The sequence below is a fragment of the Poecilia latipinna genome, unplaced genomic scaffold (genome assembly GCF_001443285.1).
Source record: "Poecilia latipinna isolate Pla-1442-1.1 unplaced genomic scaffold, P_latipinna-1.0 Scaffold51, whole genome shotgun sequence".
Taxonomy (NCBI): domain Eukaryota; kingdom Metazoa; phylum Chordata; class Actinopteri; order Cyprinodontiformes; family Poeciliidae; genus Poecilia; species Poecilia latipinna.
In genome coordinates this window covers 343,730-366,302 of record NW_015112667.1, presented here as the reverse complement: position 1 = coordinate 366,302, position 22,573 = coordinate 343,730, and the positions used below count along the sequence as shown (strand labels likewise).

At 40.2% G+C, this 22,573-nt stretch overlaps 2 protein-coding genes across 4 annotated transcripts in view; both read right to left on the bottom strand.

Annotated features, from left to right (window-relative positions):
* The window catches only part of rbm20 (RNA binding motif protein 20), a 60,431-nt gene extending 54,820 nt beyond the window's left edge, over positions 1-5,611 (bottom strand). Inside the window, exon 1 of the mRNA XM_015051373.1 lies at positions 5,532-5,611. The gene's annotated coding sequence lies outside the window, so the exon portion shown is untranslated. The remainder of the gene's footprint in view (positions 1-5,531) is intronic.
* A 3,189-nt stretch (positions 5,612-8,800) lies between these two features.
* The window catches only part of smc3 (structural maintenance of chromosomes 3), a 32,126-nt gene continuing 18,353 nt past the window's right edge, over positions 8,801-22,573 (bottom strand). The window contains exons 20-30 of one of the 3 annotated variants that reach the window (XM_015051186.1): positions 20,038-20,189; positions 19,322-19,480; positions 18,303-18,410; positions 18,069-18,177; positions 16,640-16,887; positions 12,635-12,847; positions 12,360-12,551; positions 11,091-11,268; positions 10,196-10,302; positions 9,607-9,718; positions 8,801-9,566 (exon numbers count right to left, since the gene is read on the bottom strand). In XM_015051186.1, the coding sequence (XP_014906672.1) occupies positions 9,647-9,718; positions 10,196-10,302; positions 11,091-11,268; positions 12,360-12,551; positions 12,635-12,847; positions 16,640-16,887; positions 18,069-18,177; positions 18,303-18,410; positions 19,322-19,480; positions 20,038-20,189 (1,538 nt within the window). In that variant the 3' untranslated portion in view covers positions 8,801-9,566; positions 9,607-9,646. Of the gene's footprint in view, positions 9,719-10,195; positions 10,303-11,090; positions 11,269-12,359; positions 12,552-12,634; positions 12,848-16,639; positions 16,888-18,068; positions 18,178-18,302; positions 18,411-19,321; positions 19,481-20,037; positions 20,190-22,573 lie in introns of all 3 variants that reach the window. The other 2 variants (XM_015051197.1, XM_015051178.1) reach the window with 2 other exon arrangements.

The window sequence follows — 22,573 nt, the reverse complement described above, 5'->3', positions numbered from 1 at the left end:
AAAGCAACGGTCAAAAAGTGAGTTTGAGCATTTAAATAAGGCTTTTCAGAGAGGCAAGAAAGATTCCTCACCTATTTCCAGGAAAACAAACTACTTTTACTGAAACATGCTTTTAGAAGTCTGAAAGTGATATGCTCAGATTCAATTCATTTTACTTGCATACCTTCCAATCCGATCCAAGTTGCATTCAAATTCAGTCGATGATGTAATTTGGTAAACAGTATTTTTCATTTACGTTTTCGAGATGAGACGGTCATTATTTTGTAGTGTAGAAATGGAAAGTTGTGCCAGTAGTTTGATTTTACTATTGGCTGCATAACTTGTGCATGTCCAAGTAAAGTTGAGCAATCATGCTTATCTTTGTTACACAAGTTTACTTCATGGATGCACCGTGGCAAGCAGAGAAAAGCAGAAACGACAGATCTCCTCTTGCACTCTGACGCTGCAGACGCGTCGCATACAAACCATTCAAATTCTGCAGCCTCACTCTGACGCTTCGAACAACAAACTGCAAAGTTGGAGGCAGAGAACCTCCAACAATCCCTGCCGACAACCGGCCGCAGCTATGCTTCGCGTGAGCACGTGTCTGCGTTCATGTGACAACCCTACATAACAATCCTCCATCCTCCCCCTTTGCTTATTTTTGGCATTGCGAGAAAGCAGATACCACTGTAGCATGAAGTGGTTTCTATAATGGTGGCAGTCTGGATAACTCGGCGTTAAGCACATGAGTTGCATTTAAACCGTTTGTGCAGTGAATCTCCTGAAACAACACCAGTCAAAGCTTGAAATTGATGTTTAAATTGCAACTTTACAGTCCAAGAGACATGAGGATAGCATGTTAAAAATCTATCTACAGGATCACATCCTGTATGAAAGCTTTAAAGGCTGTACAGTAAACCTGAGAACGCCTTCCCTGCTGCTTCTACTCAGGATTCACAAGTCTTACAAAACCTCCGGATGTGTCGGCTCCATCTTCACATGTGGTTCTTAGCGTCGTGATTACCAGAGTGAATTTATTCTCGCAGTTCCAGAAATGTCAAAATAAAACCACATTTCCCATGAGTCGCCGATGCGTCCAAGATTAGCGCGGCCGTGTGAACTGAGAGCACGCTGAAATGCAATTTGTCGAATTCGGTGTGGACAGCTGCGGTTAAAAAGCCAAGTGACGAGAAGTCAAATTTGACGATGAAGAGTGGCAACCAGAGGCCTCGTAAAGAACCGGGGCAGCGATAAAGTGTGCGACACCGAGTCACAGACTCTCAAAACTTAAAGATGTTGTTACAATGGGATCCGGAGAGCACTTGTTTATGAGAAATGCTTAAAATAAGAGATCCAAATGATGCATGCAGCGCCAAATACGTTGAAACTTTTACACTAATATCTAATGTCCTTATGTTTGTCTAAATATTTGATCACTCTTAGGCTACATTCACACACCGGTCAAATTCGACCCAAATCTGATTTTTCTTTTTTTGCCCAAATGCAACCTTCTATCCGACTTTTTCAAAGTCGTTCCTGAACGTCCCAGTTCCGATCTTTTCACCCCCTCAAAAAAATCTGACTTGAGCCGCTTCAGTCTGTGGTACGAAATTGGATACAAATCCAACAGTTTACAGCCGAGCGTTCAGGCCTGCAGTCTGAAGGGTCATAGCGCATTTTAAAAACGTGTGGCATGTTTTTAAATGACGCACAGCGTGAACAAACTTATTCACACATGATTTTAATTGCGTTTCTTATTTAATGGAAACACAGCAATTGTGAAATTTTGTTAGTTTTTCTGACATTAGCTGGATATTGAGAGTTTTGCACACATTTTGTAGCCACTGTTCAAGAATGCAGCATAAAAAAAAGCTGTTTTGCAGTGAAAGACAAATTAATTTTCAGACTTTGTGCAGATCTATGCCAGTGGTGCCAAAGAATGTAGGGGGCGCTGTAAACACAACCATCTAAAATACTTGAGATGTTTCCATTGTTGAAAAGGTGCCATATCAAATAACTAATGGCGAGATGGTTTTTTTGTACATCTGCAGGAAGCTACTTCTCCTACGCCTCCAAACTGTGTAGATTTTCACCAACAGTGTATTTTATATTTAACTAGGATTCCAACACAATGTCTGTGAAAGGAAACAGATGAGCACCACTGTTTGAGCTGAAGTAAATCTGTACTCGGCTCTTTCCAAGAGATCGGTTTGCAGCAAATTCTCCCGCTGCAGCTGAGAATGTCTCCCAGCGTGGCGCTGAGCCTTCGCGTGAGGGGGGAACGCTCCATTTGCAAAAGGATTAAAGCCGACATGTGTAAAACTGGTCAGCGGCCCGATTGCTAAAACCAGTCTGTTTGTCTAAATCTTGTAGCGAAGCTAAGTCGGCTACAGCGAAGTTAACCTACAGATTAAGTGAATTCAGATTAATTCACTTACATTTTAATTTAAGTCTGACAAAATGGCTTCTCTTACAAGAAGAAGAGTAACCAAATATCCTGCCAGTGTTATGCAAGAAGGCTTCAAAACAAGAGTGGATAGGGGCTAACTTGCTACTGAACGTTTAACAAAGTATCAGTGAAGGTGTGTGTATATATTTGTGTGAATTTTAACTTCGTTGAGTCCAACATTGGTATTATTATGCATCTAAACTTTAGGTTCTCAGAGTTATTGTAAACAAAACTCATCCATGTACACTCGGGAGCAGGATTTGAAACCTCACAGTTTATATACACGGACCAGACTTTGACAATTTGGCCGAGCACCAATATAACATCTGACCTCACAGACCATGCATTTGGAAAAAAAAAGAGCCGACAAAGAAAACCGCAGGCTTTAAATTCCAGCCTTCGCAGCAGGAACGGTGCTACATTATTTTATTGATGGACTAAAATTAACACACAGTCACGCCAACCGCGCCGAGTCGCCTCCGTCCAATCATATAGCGGACTTTAAGCAGACCAGAGGGTCCATTTTCAGAAGCCCAAAGTAGAAGTGAGTTTATGATCTCCGAGACGTTTTATAGACCCAAACGACACCGACACCAGCAGCAGCAGGCCCCCTGCGGATCCCGGCGAAGCGCTAAACAGCTGAGATCAGGGGCGTTTGTTAACACGCTCACATTTTACGCAGCCAAAGAGTCCAAACACCAGAAACCAATAACCCAGCGAGGGGTCTAGTAAAAATAATAAACAGCTCATTGTTGTTAAATTGTCTAAAGTAAATGCAAGGAAAGTGAATGTATATAAAATCCCATATTTGTCTTTAATTTGTAATAATAATTACTTTAAAAACACTTACACTTGACTCAAAAATTGCTGTACAGGTTGGTATAATGTTTCTGAAAGTTATGTTTGACAACTTTTTGAACTAATTTGTTAAAAGTAAACTGGAAATCAAATAAGGAATTCTGGCACAAAAAAAAAATAATTAGCTAAACATTAAATAGTTAACTTAAATAAAAATCATCTTATATTGCTCAAAATGTATATTTCTTAATGGACCTTGTATGGATGAGGACAAACATCAAAACTGCTCATCACATTGGCGACACTATAATTTTTCATGTCCTATATGAATAAAGCCGTAAAGCATTTTCCCCAAAAGGAAGCGTCAAACAAACATATTGATAACAGATCCTGTTAACTGTGCTAATATTTTTACTTAGGTTCACAGTCTGGTGGACTCGGTTTGATTGGGGACCAAATCGGGACATTTGTTACATTTTCAGCAGGTGAGGTTATTTCACACTGCAAATGAACCAAACAATTTGGAAAACCTGTCCCCCTCCTCACCTGTGGTGGCGCTGCACCAAGAACCACTGAAGGAAACGACACAAAATCCTCTAAAGAAAAGATAAACCCAACTTTCTTCTTTACAAAATGTAAACAAATATGTTTACAGCTGAATGGTTTATCTTTTGCTTTTGTTAAAGACCATGAGCCATTTCTTCCACTAGCGCTAGACTCTCACGTTTGTTTTGGTTGTATTTACCCAGAATGCCCAGCGCTGTAATACTTCCTGCTTTTGGAGCAGTCTCCAAACATCGCGCCAGACTTCTCTTGAGCCAAACCAAGACCTAAACTTGCAGGCGGTTAAGAGTTCACTTTTTTTTTTTGGTTCACGTCAGAGTGCGATTTCATATTCACACAAATTAACTGAACCTTTTGGCGGCTAGAGTTGGATTAAAGCGAACCAAACAGGGCTGATGTGAATGCACCCTAAATCATCTAATCCAAGCAACTGAATGTTAGATGCTCAGTACACTGCATCATCACTGCAATATCAGAGTGCACAATGTTAATATTGCAACTAAATATTGGACTGTTGGACAGTTGTAATCCCATGTTTTTGTCAGAGCTATAAAATCCTTACCGCCTGGCATAGATTACACTACCTAAGATGCTAAAGGTGTTGGAAGCTGGGGACAATAAGAAAAATGTCATATTACCCTTGTGACAATTACCAATAAATTAGAAAAAGGAGCAATACATTGCAATAATATTTAATTAAAATGCAATTAAGTAAGTAGGGATCACTGAAATGTCTGCCCCAAGTTCCTTAATTTTGGGAGAATGGTGATTGGCCAATACTTACACGTGAAGCTGATCTTATCTACCTTGACACAGGTCTACAAATAAACCAGGTTTGACTGATGGACCGGCCCACCAGCTCATATCTGCAGTTAACAGCCACTTCACTGTTGCCAATTCAGTGATTTTATTGCTATATTTAGCAACATTTGAGACAAAAAACATCAGTATCAGTCAAAATCAGAATCTGCAGGTCAAGCTTTTTTTACAATCGCAAATCTGCCAGGAAACTGTAATCGATGCTCTCCTATTAGTAAGTATTCTCTAGGTGGCAGGGGCTCTGTTAGATTTTCTCAGTTTATTCCAGACATTTTACAGAAATGTGAGAGTTTCTAAGTGCTCAGATTGTTCACAAACACTAGCTGCTGTCGACCATTTCCTTGTTGGTGGAGCAAAACATTGTGACACACACACAGCTCTGAGTACCACAACACCCCAAATCAGCTTCTGGATGTGGATCTGTGTCTGCATGGGTCACAGTCGCATCTCTGCGTTGTGGAGAAACAGCCAGACGGAGGAGGACAGACCTTCTGATGGCTGACAGAGCCTTAAAACAGACAGATGGTTCTGGGAGCGATCTTCTGGGGAATAAAAATATAATCAGCTAGCGTTTCAGGCCTGCCACACAGATGGACCACCATGGAGTGCAAGAAAAGAGCCAGGCCTTTCACACGCCTCCCCCTCCTCTTCCCCGCGGCCATTAATCAGCACCTGCTAGACAACAAATTAACTCGCCGCTGCATAAAGCGGGACAGTTTTATGCCGCTCCGACGATTAGCATCTTGATTATGGTTTGGCATTATCTATTCATTACTGTGCTTAACATTCTGATATCAAAATAAAAATGCAACAGGGAGTTTACAGCCAAGGATCACCCTTTCAATCAACATCCAGAGCGCTGTAGGTCCGCGACGGCTCAGAAATGGCGGGGAAAGTTTGAAATGTTTATATTTCTTACCATATCGACAAGCTGCTGCCAGAGTTCTGACAGAACTCCAGTCCTGGTCCAGTTGACAGATCGTCACTGTGAAATAAAGGCAAATAGAGCCGGAAAATACCTGTGGTTGTACTGGTAGAGCTCTGAGGTGTGTCGCCGTCATTTCCGGTCCATACCCGTTTTGACCGGGAAACTACCGCTTTTTACTGGTAAAAAAAACGACGTATCAAGACACTCATACGCCGTGCTCCCGTATTATATATCCAGTATTAATCCCCCCTCCCCTCTTACGTTTGTCTCAGTTTTCTCAAATCCAAAACGTGGCAGGTATGCTGTGGACATGGATACAAACTTTGACACTGGTTTACCGTCAGTATCAAATATCCTGCACAGCTGTCAATCATGGTAAATATGGCTGCTCTGTTACTGCAATAAAATTAACTTCTGCTGATGTGTTTGAGTTTTGACAGTTTCTGTTTTCATGTGGTCATTGGACATTTCTTTACTCTTGTGTTTTCGCCTTTCTAATAAGCTTTGTTTAAAAGAGCCTCATGGGGGAAATGAAAGGTGAACTATGCGGCTGGAACTCATTGTCCTAATTAATCACACCTGGTTGTCATGTCACTCATACATCCTCCCAGTAGTTTACCTGTCAGTTTGCTACAATACTCCTCTGTTCTTCACTTCCAGTTTCTGCCATACTGGTCTCTAGTTGTTTCCTGCAAATTATTTACCGTATAAATGATGCTGCCATTCTCCTGTTCGCTGAAAGGGCCAACTCCACTATCAATTGTGACATTCTTGCTTCTTTGCATCTAGTCAGCAAACCACGACGAGCCTTTTCCATTGGGCTCAAACAGAAAGTCAATTCGGACCAAGCCCATAATCCCCAGTGGCTCTGTCTAATCCTCTTCTGTAATAATGATAAAGAATTTGTCAGATTTATTTATCATTTTCTTCAAAATCAAAAGTGAACTGAAATAAACTTATTTGTATCATGAATACTGTAGCATTTTACCAGCAGACTAGTAATTGCTTTGGTTTGTTCACTAGTCGCTATGCCAACTGAGGCTCATAATGTTTTTTATGGGAACTGCTGTACAGGTTAATAATAAAATATTTGCATGAACTGCCACAACTCTGTTATGCAGTTATTTCAATATAATGAAAAATGCTTTTCTGTTGGCCCTAATATGTTATTGTCAGCTATTGCAGATAAGATATTTACAAGCTATAACCTCTTGAACCAACCATATCAGGCTTCCTAATGTTAATGTGATGGACATGGATAAGGCGTTTCCATTTATTTAAATATGCCATAGAATTTGGTTAATTTACATTTCAAAGGTATTAGAAAAGCAATAAAAATGTGTAAAGGAGTGAAATCAGAAGTGTGACAACAGCTGGCTGGTAAGACAGAGTGGTTAATATTCTTTTACACATGTGGAACGAATGAGTTTTAGCTTTAGTTGAAGAGCAAGGTTTGATGCAGTGACAAGGTGCAAAGTTTTAAAAAATAGCAAACATTTTTATCCCACATTAATAACTGTTTACACAGCACATGTTTAGAAATAGCACAAAATAGTACCACAGTATAGTACCACTCCTGGTATCATGTAAAGTTCTTCTAAGAATAAAACACGAACAGTGCTCTTTATGCTAGCTTCAGCTAGCTCTTTATTTTAGGAGCTACTCTATGGTTTTTATCTACATTCTAGTTCTTGAGCGCCCCCTGAGGGTCGACTCTTTATTACACTTTCTTGAGAAAAATAAAAACTTACTCATCAGTTTAAAACTAAAAATAATAGAAGACAAAACGCGTCCTGCATCAATCAGAAAGGGCGCCACAATGCGGCACAGCTTCTGAACACTGAACCGTCGTGTTTAAACTCTGCTCTTAAAGGTTAGACCGACTCCTTGGCACCTCGCCGTGCCGCCAGCCAGGATGATTCGGAGGTCTGTGGTATTACAGCAGCGATCCTTGAGGCCGTCTCTGGAGGTCACAGGCTTTCAGAGAGGCTGCCAGTACAGGGTGATGTTACACGAGAAGGAAAGGAGCTCCGCTGGGACGCTTTGATTAAGCAGGATAATGGACCTAAATATCAAAACATAACGTCACTGCAAGGCCAGCAAAATGTGCGCCAGACGCTGGTTCTGAAGGGATTATATGAAGGGAAACTGGAAAAGGCAAGTTAGGATTTTCAGCTATTTTAGGATTTTCCTCTATTAGTGAATAGCTACTAGAGGAGCATCTGGATAAATGAGAACATCTTTCAAAAGTTAATTTAGTTCATGTGCGACTCCTAAAATCACAGTGCCAATCTGGGCGACCAACTAGAAATACATACATTCCCCACTATTTATTGAAAATTAGTTATGTGTTGGTATTTTTAAGTATATTTATTTTACAACAATGTATTAAAAAGTATATTACTGCACATTTAGTGAATCATTTAATTACTTCATATTCATTTAATTTTGTCCCTGTTGACCTTAAAGAGATGTCAGAGGTCACGTCACTATGATCATGAAAATCATTTTGTGACCCCTCTACTACGACCCAAACAAGGGTCTCAACCCCTACTGATTTAAATAAGTAAATAAACTTGCATTATACACATATGAATGTTCATTTTAATGATTATTGCTCATAGGTAATCAAACCACAAAATTCTACTACTTTCAATATTTAAATTTTCACTAAAAGCAAAAAAAAAAAAAAAAAAAAAAAAAAAAAAAGTGAAAATCAAGTTATGGCCTCAACATTTACGGTAAAATCTCTAGACTCGACATCGACCACAGGAAAGTTAGTCCACAAAGGNTTCACCTAAACAATGCATTTACAATATTAACTGCTGAAGTTATTTTACATTCCCAGCACACATCTGGCTGCAGTGTGAAAAAAATAAACGGTTAAATCAAATTAGAGCTGAGAAACTGAATTTGGGATCACACTCAAAAATAAACCTCATTTAAAATATCACAGACAAATCTATATAAATTTAAAACTGAATTACTAAAATAAAGTCACTTTTCTTGTGCTAACATGCTTTTTAGAGAAAAAAAAAACTCAATTTCTTCCAAATTAAAAAAAATCATCTCAGCCACGTTTTGAGGAGGTCGGGTGTTAGCTGCAGCGCCACCTTGTGGACTTGGAGGAAAACAAACAAAACAATGAACTAAAAACCTTTAAAACCTTTTATTATTTTTATAAGATTTTTTTCAATAGCATAAAAAACAAAAAAACAAAACAAAAAAAAACATTTCAAAATCAGACTGGGAAACAAAAGCACAACTAATGACAAGTTTATTTCCAAACAAAAATATGAAAACTTGGACTTAGTGCGGTATTCACAGGCTGCTTTACCCGAACCCTCCCGATGCTGAGACGGCAGCGGGAGCCACCTGAGTGGTGGCTAATTTCAGACCAGTCGGGGAAATTAGACGAAGAGGAATATAAACTTTTATTCCACTGACCTAAAACAAGAAGTTACACAACACAGTAACAACCAGGGTAAGGTATAACAATCTAAACACTAACAATCATTGTTTCAAGAATACAAGCGGTATAAGTTACAGAAATTTAAAAAATATGAATGCATATGAACGCTGATGTTCCACAGCTGGCACCGAAAACAAGCTGAACCCCCCCTTCGCCCCGTCTTCTCACAAACCTTAAAAGCAACAATTTAACTCAAGTCGTATCAAAACAGATCCGTATGTACAAAAGGAGGAGCCGTTTTCTGTCTCTGCCTCATCCAACGTCAGTCTCAGTGTTTGAAAATGTATCACAGCAACACAAACTCAAAGAGCTCTGTGTGTAAAGAGCAACTAAAGTTTACGAAGTTGGAGGTCCGGTGTGAAATCTGGGTTCAGGGATCGGACAAACATAAACGGCCCTCACTCAGATTCCTTTTATTTGTCTCTCCTCGTCCTTGTTCATGCATTTCGGGATTTGAATACATCTAAACTCCAAATGTGAGAAGCGAAAGATTCTCAGAGTTTAATCTCCAACAGAAGTAAAAACAGCACTCTGCAGAGGTGGTGGATTATTTCTGTGTGTGTGTGTGTGTGTGTGTGTGTGTGTGTGTGTGTGTGTGTGTGTGTGTGGCCCTCGACGTTGGAGGCAGAGCGCGTTAACCATGGGTGGTGTCGTCCTCCACAAAGTCTTTGGCCTGCTCCGCTGTGATCACATCGATGTGACTCACCTTAAAACACAAAGACATGGAGACACTTCACAACCGATCAATGCCACTCTGACGAAGCACCGATAATTCAGGCTATGAAACATTAAAACACTGAAGAGTCTCTGGCAGAGCGGGTTGGTAAAGAACAGATGGAAAACCTTGTTTATAGGGGAAAGTTCTCCATTCCTGCTGAACTCGCTGAACTTTTGTGGTAAAATGATAAAAGTAGACAGGGTAAGATAGAAGCCTCTGATTGGATGAAAGCAGCTTTGTAGCTTTTGTTTCAGCTCAAGGTACAAGAAAATGTGTTTTCATATTATATATATGTGTGTGTGTGTGTGTGTTTAGCTTATGTAACCAACATGAAACTCAAGGGGGTCTTGAAATTACAGGTTTAATATGTTTAAGAGAATCAGAAACCAACCTCAAAGGAATAATTAAATGAAATAATTTGCTTAAAAGAAAATAACTGTCTTCCAGCAGACAGGAGCTCCTCACCTTGTTCCTGAATTTGACTCCGTAGAACTTGTCTGCCGACTCCAGTAGCTCCGGCCTGAAGGTGGTGGTGATGAACTGAGCATGGCCGGCCAGCTCCACGATCATGTCTGCAAAAAAATATAAAATGAGGCCCGATAGGCGTCTTTCCAGTTGTTTGATTTATAAGTATTACTTTATCTGTGCTGGACGCTGCACATAGAAAGAGTTAATATACAAACTCAGAGTTCCCACATATTTTCTAGATATCAGAAACTATTTTTAGGTGCTGAAAGTTGGTGGTTCTGATTAATTTGAATGTTTGTTTTCTTTACACGGCAATCCCATTGGTGTCACCTGTTTGTCATCTCTGCCTCTAAGAATTTACATCAGAGAAAACATTTCTTTTAATTGAAGTCAAAGCCTCACAAAGACTGGTCAGAGAATGAAACTGAGCTGTTAACTAAACTATACCGAATTAAAACTACACTAAACTATGAATAAAATACTTTGATAAACAACAAACATCCCCTGCATTAATTTTTTTTTTTTTTTTTAGAAATATTGATCATTTACAACAGAGCGTTAGGCCATACAATTAGAAATTAGAAACAAGTTATAATATTATAACTTTATTTATGTTATTTCAACTTTTTTCATACATCTTTATTCTCAAAATACTATCATTCTGTTCCACTTAGTATGACCCGAATACTCAGTGGTAATAATCTACTGGGACCAAAAGGGTAAAAAAGAAAAGTAAAAATCTCAGTAATGCTGTCAGTTTTTTCTGTGCACAAATCACCAACTACCTACATAAAACTAAATTTTATACATATATTTCCAGATAATAAATACAATATTTTCCCCATCCCTAATGTTGACCACAGCAGATGGGAGGAGGCGGCCGCTCGTTTACCTGACACAGCCTTCCTGTGCTGGGCGTCGAGGGCCTGGTCGATCTCATCGAACAGGTAGAAAGGAGCCGGGTCGCACTTCTGGATGGCAAAAATCAGAGCCAGAGCCACCAGAGACTTTTGACCTCCAGACAGCTGCTGCATCTCCCTCATCTCCCCCTGCTTCCCCGTGAACGACACCTGCAAGGCAGACACACAAACACACCGATCTCACCTGATGCTTCCCATCTTGATGCACATTAATCTGTTTCTGTGGGCCCAGACAAAGAACCGGAGCGGCTGTGACGGCTTTCATACGGATCGGGATAAATTTAGCGTGAAGAGAGCCGCGCATTACTCACTGCATGACTAACTTCACCTTGGTTCTGCTCTGAGGGGACGGAGCCGTGATGAGGGATGGGTTTTTATTTCCCCAGCAGAACAAAAGAACCGCACAGATGCACTCAGAAAACTTTTATACATTTATACGAGACCTTGATGGACGGATACATGTCACAGGGTTTCTGCAGGATTCACTGCCTTAAATTTAAGACTTCTAAAATTGAATTAAGAGTTCATTAAGAATTAAATTTAAGATCTGTATCGTGTCAGAAATGCACTAAAGAAACAACCATAAACCCACAAGTTTTTTTGCACAGAATAAATGTATTGTCATATGGTGATAAATTTGGCTTAAATCATGAGAGATGAAAAAAAAAAAAAAAAAACCTTTCAGGTAGTTAGCTTTTGTTTTTGCTAGCTAGCTAGTTTTTCTCCTTCCTCTCTTTCCACTGTAGGAACCAGAAGCATTGGTTACTGCTAACATAGCTGCTAATACTGCTGTGTATTAGCGGAGGAAAAGTTAGTTTCTTTTCATCCGCTTAGTAATATGCTTAAATTCAGCGGGTCGTCTCGTCTGATCTGAGGTCGAGGAGACGACCTCAGCTGCTAATATACCTTGCTAGCTAGCAAGGTATATTAGCAGCTAGTTAGCACTAATCTCAACCGCCTTGAGTTCCCACAGGGGGAAAAACAGAATATACAAGATTTAAATAGTCCTCCTACCACAAAATTTAAGACATGTGACTAAGACAAACGTACCTTTTTTGTAACTTAATTTAAGATTTTTAAGACCTCGGTTTTATATACATGAATTCAAGACTTTTTAAGACTTAATGAGAATACACGGACTCCCAGTGTCGACGTCTCCAGATGCTTTCTGTTCACAATCAGGAGGTTTTGGCTCAGATTACCATTACCAGGTACGTTTGGATGAAACGACGGCTCCTTACTCTGATGCCGACTCCTGTGAACTGGTCCACCGAGGGAACGCTGCTCTGGGATCCGGATCCCCTCTCGCTGTCTGCTCCCCCCTCTCCCTCGTCCTGGGACTGGCTGCCTTCGGCATCGCCCTTCTTCATCACCAGCGTGGCTTTGCCTCCTGGGACGAGTTTCTGGAAAACCTCGCTGAAGTTTTTCGACACCTGGAAGGAAAGCGTTGGGGCCGTTATCGTGCTTACTCGGGCGCCACGCGGTTTTCGTCCGCGACTTTGCGATCTGCTCGCACCTGCTTAAAGGTGAGCTGGATGGCCTCGTATTTGCGCAGCTCCAAGACGTTCATGAGCTCCATGATGGATTTGTAGCCACGGTCCAGCTCGTCCTGACGCTTGATTAGCTTCTCCTTCTGCTCGGAGAAGTTGACGAACTGATCCAGGGCCTTCTTGTTGACGTGGCTGTACTTCTTCAGCTCCGTGTTGCACTGCTCCAGCTTCCTGAACAGCTGTTGGAGCAGAAACAAAATAAAACGTTACATCATGTGTTTGTTAGCAGCTGCTGGCGGTGTGCTACGGTCCAGCGTTGCAGGAGGTGGGGGGCGATGATTGATTTATTTAGGCTCTGCCTCATTTCACTTATCAATTTACATGGTGAAGAGGTGGGAAAATAAACAACATAACCAAGTATGGTAATTATCTTTATGGTAATAATTTAGCTTCTGCAGGTTTCACCCAAATTTAAGACTTTTTAAGACCACTATGAATGAAATTTAAGACTTGTAATGCAACAAAAGAATGGGAAACTATTCATTTACTTTTAATTTTTTTTACTCTACTTGTAATTATAGCTGCATCTGTGGCTCTTCATTCTCTTTTGGTTTCATGCTCCTTCTCAGTTTTGTGCTTCTCACACTGCGTATTTGTTTTTACAGTTTGAACCCAAGTTGTTGTTGGTTTTTACACAGAAAGCAGCCAGCATCTTATGGGTTAGCAACAGACGTTAGCCTTTGGCGAAGATGAACGTTGTCCAGCCAATCAGCGATAAATTTGCACTTAGTAGATGCAAAAAAGCTAGCTAGCTGGCAAGGGCGTATTAGTAACTAGTTAGCAGTAGCCTCAACATAACACAACTTAGACTTTTTCCCTGACAGAAAAGTAAGTCGTTTAATACGAGATTAAATAGTCCTGCCACGACAACATTTAAGACATGCTGTATTTGATTTAAGGCCATATCCCATTTTTCATACAAATTAAAAAATATTTTAACGCTTGATTAATTTAAGAGTTTTTAAGGATGCACACACGTCCTGATGTAATTTCATTTACATCAAGAATACAGTGAAACACAAATTCAGCTAAATTAGATGGATAAGCTTTCAGTTTCATTTTTCCACATGGGTATTCCAGGCTCTCCAGCAACACATTTATCCTTTAAAACCACTAATGGCCAAAGCAACACGAGCAGCTTCACCTCCACTAGAACAATCAGCAGAACCGTCCTGCCTGCACCCTGCCTGCGGCTGCCAGAGGAGCAACATTAACTAGATGAAGTGTTTATGAGAACGTGTGAAGCTATTCTCGGCTTTGTTAAAGAGGAAGGGGGGGCTAAAGACACACACACACGCACACACACACACACACACACACACACACAAACTCAGACACTTATGAAAGATGCAGCCAAGTCCACTCATCCCACAGCCTTTGCTCCCAAAGGCGACTGGCTGAGAGCAAAAATTAGACGGAGCACTTGAGTCTGAGTCACTGCAGCGTGGGCGGCTGGGAGGTGATGGCCCTCAACTTTATTCCTAAAGAAACACGGCTCTAGCTGCTGATTCCCTCGTCTGATTTGCGCCAAAAGTGTTTAACCCTCTTAAGACCATAATTGTAACTGGGCCGCCTGGTATTTTTCTGATTTTATGGCTGTAAAATTCTCAAAAAATGTGCAATGAGTCTGAATTTTTGCTCTTTTTTCCAGAACAACCTCAACTTTCAGTATTTGATATTTAACATTTCTGTCTATTAAAAATTGTGAATAAACAGTTTAAAGAGAAAAAACAAAAACAAAAATCGGAATTGAAATTTTCAGGTTTATTACTGAACAAAAACTTTCTGATTACAGGGGCAAACAATTTCAGATGAACAATTTCAACTTCCAACTGTATTACATAAATGCAGAGAAAACTGTGAAGCCTGGCCTCCAATTTACAAGTTTTTATGCCTGTTTTTTATTAAATTATTTCAGGCATTTTCATTTTTTGTGGTAGGCTCTAAAGCAGTTCCTCTCCAGCTGCAGACAGAATCTCACTCTTGATCCATTCATACTTTATCTATCAGACTTCAGGTTGAAAGGGTCCTGGTACCCTTCTCCAGTGGTCAGGAGCAAGAGGCAGGGGACACACTGGACAGGTCACCAATCCCTCACTTGGTTGATTTGTTGTTGTTGTTTTCACAATTCATCTTTTGGCAGAAAAAAAAGTGTTGGTGATTTTTATTTTTTTCCTTTTTGCCAAAATCACTTTGGGTAAAAATATTACTTAGGACATTATTTTTGGAAGACCACGATTTTATTTTCAGCACAATGAATAGTTATACACAAATTATGCAGGAATCAAGATGGAGCTAACAGTTAGCCAGCATTCATATGGCTAACGTTAGCTTGTACAAATATTTTTTACACAACCTGGTTCGCTGGTTATATGTCTCTCATGTTCACTGCCTTCAGATATCAGCCTTCTGGGACCCTTTATCAGCCTGGTGGATTTTTTTTTTTAGACATTTCCATAATTTTCTGCGTGATTTCAACTCGTCCTCTGCCGTTTCCTCCCTCTCTCGCTCTGCTACTCCGTCGAAACAACACGAAGCTACGCAGGGAAATTGCGTAACGAAAATATTTACTCTAATATCTGCTGCCACATGCATATGTGACACACCGTTGGAAAGCTTATCTTATGCACTTTCTAATACGTTTTGAATTTTTTGAATGCGACCAACCGTTCAGGAGTTACGATACAGAGTAGGTTGGGTGACAAATATGACTCAACGGAGAATCTTTCTTGTGATTGGTCAAGTTCATATCAAACTTTCCCGGGTGGCTACCGTAATGTATCATATATGCCCAGAAAGCGCAATGTCTCACCTTTTCTGCACTTTTGGAATTTTTTTTTGATATGTTGAACTGTTCAGAAATTACGGTAATGGGAATTACACAAGCTGAATCCCGTCGGCCACCAGCACCCCTCCCGACCCCACTGAGGGACAAGGGCGTTCAGAAAATGGATGGATGGATGAATCCCGTCGGCGCCGACAGCTTGGTCGTAAGAGGGTTAAAAGTGTTTTAGCCCACCCGCTTGATTACCGATAAATATGACAGTAAGAACAGGGCTGGCAGCTGCATCAAGGTTTAAAGGGTTTTGGTTTCAAATCAGCTAAAATGAATCTTCATCCTGTTACTACGGTTTAAAGCGCCAACATTACAAGTTAGTTCTGGCTAAATGTAAATGTATACTTTATGTCGGTCTAATATTTCAAATCCCAGTAATGCCATTAAACCTTCATCTTTCTTGTAACCTTTAACAATGGTCAGGTTTTCAGGCTTTCTGTGGGTTTTTCAAAGTTTTTCTTTCCCACTCGTTTTCTGCCCAGTGCCAACTCTCAGCCAATCAGCTCTGCTGTGACTCACCCGGATAAAAACATCCTCCCAAATTCAAGTGATGCACCAGGGTTGTGTCACAGATAACAGCTCAAAAAAAAAAAAGTTTTAAGTTGTTTCCTTTTGCTACCAGCAGCATTTTAATAAGAAAAGTTTCTGCTTCATTTTTTAAGCCCGGGAAGCTTTTTTTTCTACTGGAGAAAAAAAACAATTTCAGACAGGAATTGTGATTCAAACTTTAAAGAATATTTCTTTAGAGACAAAAAGTTGCACTTTAAAAAGAAATTCAAGATAACTAATTTGACAAAACACCAGAAAAACTAAAAATCTGAGACAATAATTTGACTCTAAATAGCTCATGATGCATTTTCTCACTTGAATCTGGAGATAAACAACAGCTCAGACAAACCCAGATTTAAAATTAAATTTTTTCTAACTTAGCAACATTAAGCGATCTCTATTGACCTGAATGGAAATGAATTTATTGCCACTTTAATGTTTAAACGTTGCGATTCTAAGTAACTAAAATAACAACTTAGTTTTTAAATATAGACACCAGAAAAACTCCATCAAGAGCGAATAAAGTTAGTGGGAAAGAAAGGAATGAACACAGTAAGTGTGTGTGCGTGTGTGTGTGTGTGTGTACCTGTTTGAGTGTGAGGGTCTGGTACTTCTCGAAGGCTTCCTGAGGCAGGGAGCCCAGTTCTCTGATCTTCTTCATGCACTCCTCCTTCTTCTTGAGCAGCATGCCCTGCCTGTTGGTCATCTTCTCCAGCTCCTTGGTGTCGTGGTTGATGGCGTCGTTCTGCTCCTTCTCGATGTTCTTCCACCGCTCCATGCTCTTTATGTGCTCCTTGATCTCTGCTTCCGTCTTGTCAACGAGACCGTCCAGGTCTGGGAACGGGAAAGCGAGGCGTCGCTTTAGTCTGACGGTTAACTCTTCAGATAAATACTGGGAGAAGGATTTATAGCTCTTGAACATTTCCGGTTTATTTTGTTGCAACTTGACTGGACCTTTCCAACAAATTAAGATAGTTTTATCTACACTGTTTTTGACTCCATCCATCTTTCAGCTCTGACCAGCTTTTCTGATCCAAATGAAAAACAATCTCTCTGGAAGATGCTTGACAAAACGCCATGCATGTAGGCCAAAAGTTCAACTTTGGTCTCACCTGAAGAGGGCGCCAACCTCCACATGTCCCCTACATTGACTTCATTTGGACCAGCTGAACTGAAGCCACCCACAGAGAGACTGTCTATTAACTGGTTGACTTCCAGTGACTGCAGTGGGTATTGTCACAAACCTCATAATCCAATTCAATTTCGATTGATTTTAAGAAGTAGCACACAAATAACTAATTGGATTATTTATTAATAAATGTATATATTACTTATTTTTTCCCTGCCCACATAAACAGTCAGGTATGCATGACTTTAACAGTGCATACATTATCATTTCTGGGCAGTAAAATATCTGAAAATACAACTTTGGCGAAATTACACTTTTACCAGTGGCCCCTCAGGAGCTGCGGCGGGCCGGATTTGGCCCGCGGGCCTGAGGTTTGACACAAGGTCTGTCACTAAACAGTCGTACAAAATTCATTCAAAGCTGAAGTGAATTTCAAGGGGTGTGAATACTTCTGTAAAGCTCTGTGGATAACCAAATAATCCAGCAGGAATTAGACCATTTGGGTCACTTTTTTTTTTTTTTTAGCTTTTTTGTATAAATATATATAAATAAATAAAAAAACTATATATAAAACTCTTGGAAAGTTAAAAACAAGCTAAGATAAAAACATAAATAAATTAATTTGTATCTTGTTTTTGGGTCTAAAAGCGATCATAATTATTTGTGTCTCCAAATCGACTAATTGTGTTTTATGACTTCCTCTGTGGCTAAACGGCCCTGGATGTGTTTTTCTTTACAGAATCGAATTAACAAAATTAAATACATTTCAAAAAGTTCCTTTTTTTTTTTTTTTTTTTTTTAAATCAGCTGGATACTAACCATAAAAATAACTTTTAAAAAGCTCCACAAAACACAGAGAGCCTACAAACTTTCACCTCAGACCTACCATCTGATCGAGCCAAAGTCTCTTTAACTCGCTTGTTGATGCCGTCGAGCTCAGACGTGGTCGCCGTGAGAACCGTGCCACCCTCCGTCTCACGCAGCTCATTCAGCTCCTATATCATGGTTACAATTTTAAAAAGTATTACTAGATTCCTCTGCTTTGGATTCCTGAGAATAATTAAAGAAATTCAATGAACAGATTTCCTTTCTTCTTTGTTTTTTTAAAGAGCACAGTCACCTGCTCGACTTGATCAAGACGTTTCCTCAGGTTCTCGTTGAGATACGTTTCCACTCGGGTCATGATTCCCTCCAGCTTGATCCTCTCGTTTAACAGCTGCCTGTTGTCCTGTGAGGAAACAAAGGAGATCATCCATTAGTCATTAACTGGACAATTCAGGACAAATAATGTCGACTAAACAAACATCACAGAAGCACTAAATCAAGTCCTGGTAGGAGCTACGATTAAAATAGTTCCTCTGTTCAAAACTGTGAGTTATATGACAGCGTGACGTCGTTTGTCCAACACGGCTATTCATCATTAAAAGAAGGGGTTACACAGAGGAGGTGGGGTTGCTATGCGATGATGAGAGCAGCTCAGCGAGATGGAAACAGACCACAGCTGCAGTCGTCTCGAGGACAATGGTGGAAAACGATACAATGGAGGCAGCAGATGTTTATTGTGAAGAGGCGCTCCTCATTTTCCCTTCAACAATTACATCTGAAACGCACCTTTTGATTCCAGAGTCGGAAGAGCTCTCACAAAGGCAAAAAGAACAACTACAAATTGGCCCGATAAGCACTGGGACTCAATTATCGTGTCATGTTTAAGATCTTAAAGTCATCTCTTTAAAATCGCTGCGATCAAACCAGAGTCTGAGGGTGAAACGTTGTCGGCTACCGAGGTTCACTTAGTTAGCTTTCCCAGACCCAAATGTCTTTATTCTAGCTAATACAAAGACTCTTAAAACCATTTTTATATCCAAGCAAATGAGAAAAGTGTTGCAGCTCAAAGTAGAGTTTTTTTTTTTTTCAAAATTTCACATAATTGTGGGAGTGAAAAAAACAAAACAAGACACTTTTTGTACTTTTCAAGATTTTAAAATGTTACCTAATTTTCACAGTAATCCCACAAGCCAACATTAAATGTAGTTTTAAACAACTCCAGCCAATCACTGCACAAGGATTTTTCCGTGTCATTTTCAGCCAGCAGATAATTCAGAGGACGATTAGGAGCTTCTTGGCTGTTTTTCTCCTGACCTGCTGTAGCTGACGGATCTCGTCGTTGAGGTCGTCGACGCGCCTCTGGTCCTCCAGGCTGAGCTGGGAGAGGAGGTCGGTGCCGAGCTCGGCCTTCAGCGACTCCCTGGTCGACTCCATGGCGTGGAGGCTGGCCTCCAGGCTCTGCAGACTACGTTGCTGAAGAGAAAGAACAACAACAAATGAAAACTCCTGAAAGATGTTGATAAAAACTATTTTGCCACTTGTGCTAGATTCACCCAAGCGACAAAAACTGAATGCATGTGCACGATCCTTGAAAACCCAAAAGCAACGCCTGAAAAATTATTTGAAAAAGTTTATGCCTTCGTCTTCTTGTGACAACGGCTGTGTGTGCTTGACAACTTAATTTTCTTGGACGGCGATAAGATCTTAAGCTTGTTTTGTCGCAACCACAGTAAAATGATCCTATTGTGAGAAAAAAAGAGCTCAAGCTGATTTCTAAAGCAATGACAGTTTCATTTATTTGAAAATATAAAAATGTTTTTTTTTTTTTTTTTTTAAAAAGCCACTTTTAGACTCATTGAGAACAGTCTAAAAAAATGGGTTTTTCTACGCATTTATAGCTTTTCCAAACTTTTTCCAAACACAGAAAACGCTAAAAACGTCTCCAATCCTTTTAAGACTGTGTAGAAACCTGGAGAAATCAACTTAACGGTCTGGTCGGCGGTAAACACCAGTGGGAGAAGATGTCTGACCTTGGGCATGAAGGTCTTCTCAGACTGCTGCCTCTTCTCCTTCAGCATCTTCATCTCTGACAGGATGCTGTCCCTGGAGGCCTTGAACTTCCTCTGCTGCGTCTCGATCTGCTGCATCTGGTTCATCAGCTGGTCGATCTCGTTGTTGATACGTGGAGCGGCCGTTAAGGATTCACACAACCACGTCCTGTTGCCTCATCGTGAACAACTACATGGTCATCACTGTGTTAAAGGACATATTTTTGTTTCTGTGCACTTTAGGAGTGTGTACAATACTTCTTCAAATAATAATCAGTGCAACATATACTAAAAACAATATAAAACTGATATTCAGTGAGAAAACAAAAATATGCTAAATGGCCATCCTTCACATAGTGGGAACGTTTTTATGTTTACATTTCTGCTTGGGCTGCACTAAAACCTTGGAAAGTCAGTTCCCTCCCTGGCCTGTGGTGGCGCTGCACCTAGAAGCACTGAAGGAAACGACACAAAAACCTATGAAGAAGACATGAGCGCAACGTCCTTCTTTGTAAAATATAAAAAATTAGTAGAGTCAGATTTTAGTTTAGATTTAGAAATAGCTAGCGAGAACCATTTCTCTCGCTAGAGTTAGGTGTACACGTCTGTTTTGGTTGTATTTATTACCCAAAATGCACTGTGCTATAGAGTCCACTTCCTGCTGCTGGAGCCGTCTAAAATCCGCTTTTCATTCACAAGATCTTGATAAAAGCTGAACAAACAGGGCAGGTGAAAACAGAAATTGAAATCTAAGGGGAAATTGCTTATTTCTTGAAAAGCTACTCCATCCAAAGTGTTTAATATTAGTAAATACAAATATAACCATGAGTGATGTAAAATTTAAAAAAAAAAATAAAAAAAAATCTTGCTAACTATGTTTTAATGGAACAAGCTTTCCAGTGAGACTCCTGATCTGTTCAGCACCTCCAGTTTTTCTCGATTTTGCGATGGCAAAAATTCTAATAAAATCAACAAATCCATGCATTTTTTTGTGTTGATGCATAATTTTCAATATATTTTACATTTTACACAAAAACGGTCAAAAGTGACTGCCAACTCTCACCCGCAGGTGGCGGTATTTCTTCCTTCAACTACACCGCTTCCTCATCGTTACTCAGGTTACAGCCAAGTGATCAACCAGGAGTTACATCTACCGTCGTACATGAGGGCAAATATCCCAACATTTCTTGCAAATATTTCTAAAGAAGCACCACAAAATCTGGGACTGATTGCAGAAAAACAAAAAAAGGGGAAAATTGCAAAAGCAATTGTGAGAACCTGGAGATTGGTCAACAGGGAACAGAGTTTATTACAGCTTGGAGGCGTTTTGGTGCAACCCATCGGCAACGTGACCGGGCTCAGGGAGAAAGATGTTATCAGCTCTGATGCCGAGGCAGAAAACTAGAAAGAGCAGCTCCTCATCCTCATTATCCTAAATTAACAGGCAGGTTTATTGATCTTCTGGACCTCTACAGTTTAAAAACACTCAGGCCAATTAATCTGTCAATTAAAACTAAAATGAAAAGAAAAAGAGATTAAGCAACTAGAACAAGACTGGAAACATTTATGGTTTAGCTCATATGAGAGAATGTGAATGCCAATCAGGTTCCATTATCACGAGGTCAACATGACATGTAAAAGCACCGCGGAGCGTCAGGCTCTAATGGGACGTTAGAGGAATAAATGAAAACAGGAAAGGGAGCGAAGTGCATCAGCTCGTACTCCTCTACAGAGCAGCCAGGGAGAGCGGCTTTTAAGTGACTCATTGCAGGGATGAAAGACGAGATCCTGCTTCTCTTGCCTGCTCACACACAAATACACACACATCTGAAAAGCTACAGTAGATTTTTCCCTCTGTTCGCATTCGCACGTCGGTGTGAGGCTTTAAACGCTGCATGTATTTTCAAATCTCAGCAGCGGAGAGAGTGACCATTACACCGCACACGCATGTTTCAAATCCCACCTGATCCTCTTGTTATGCCTTTCATGTGCTGTCGTGAAGTGAGTCACGGCTTTGGCAGACATGACCCAATATACACTAATCCTCATGACCCGCTGAAGCTCTCCTCCCGCTGGCTTCTCGGGCAGCTACACCCCCACAATGGATTTAGCCCACGTCCGTGTGGGATCGCCCCGAGTTCCCGGATTCCTACGACTGTTCCGGGGCTGAAACGATTAATCGGACGACTCGTGACTGAACTGTTGAAACAACAGCCAACTAATTTAGTAATCGATTAATCGTTAACTGGAGCATTCGGACTCAGACACACTCGGAGCAGTAATTAAACCAAAACTGTACAAAATATACGTCACCTTTGTCCTCGAAGGCGGGGCTCCTTTAACGCTTTTGGAAAAAAAAGAAAAAGTCTCTAAAACTTGTAAATGTGTCCAACCCAGAACTTCTCATGTGGCATTTTTTTATTTTGGTTCAAATGTGGTAAAAAAAAAAAAAAAAAAAAAAAAAAAAAAAAAAAAAAAAATTTTTTTATAACCCTTTTTTTTTCCCCTTTTTAAAAAT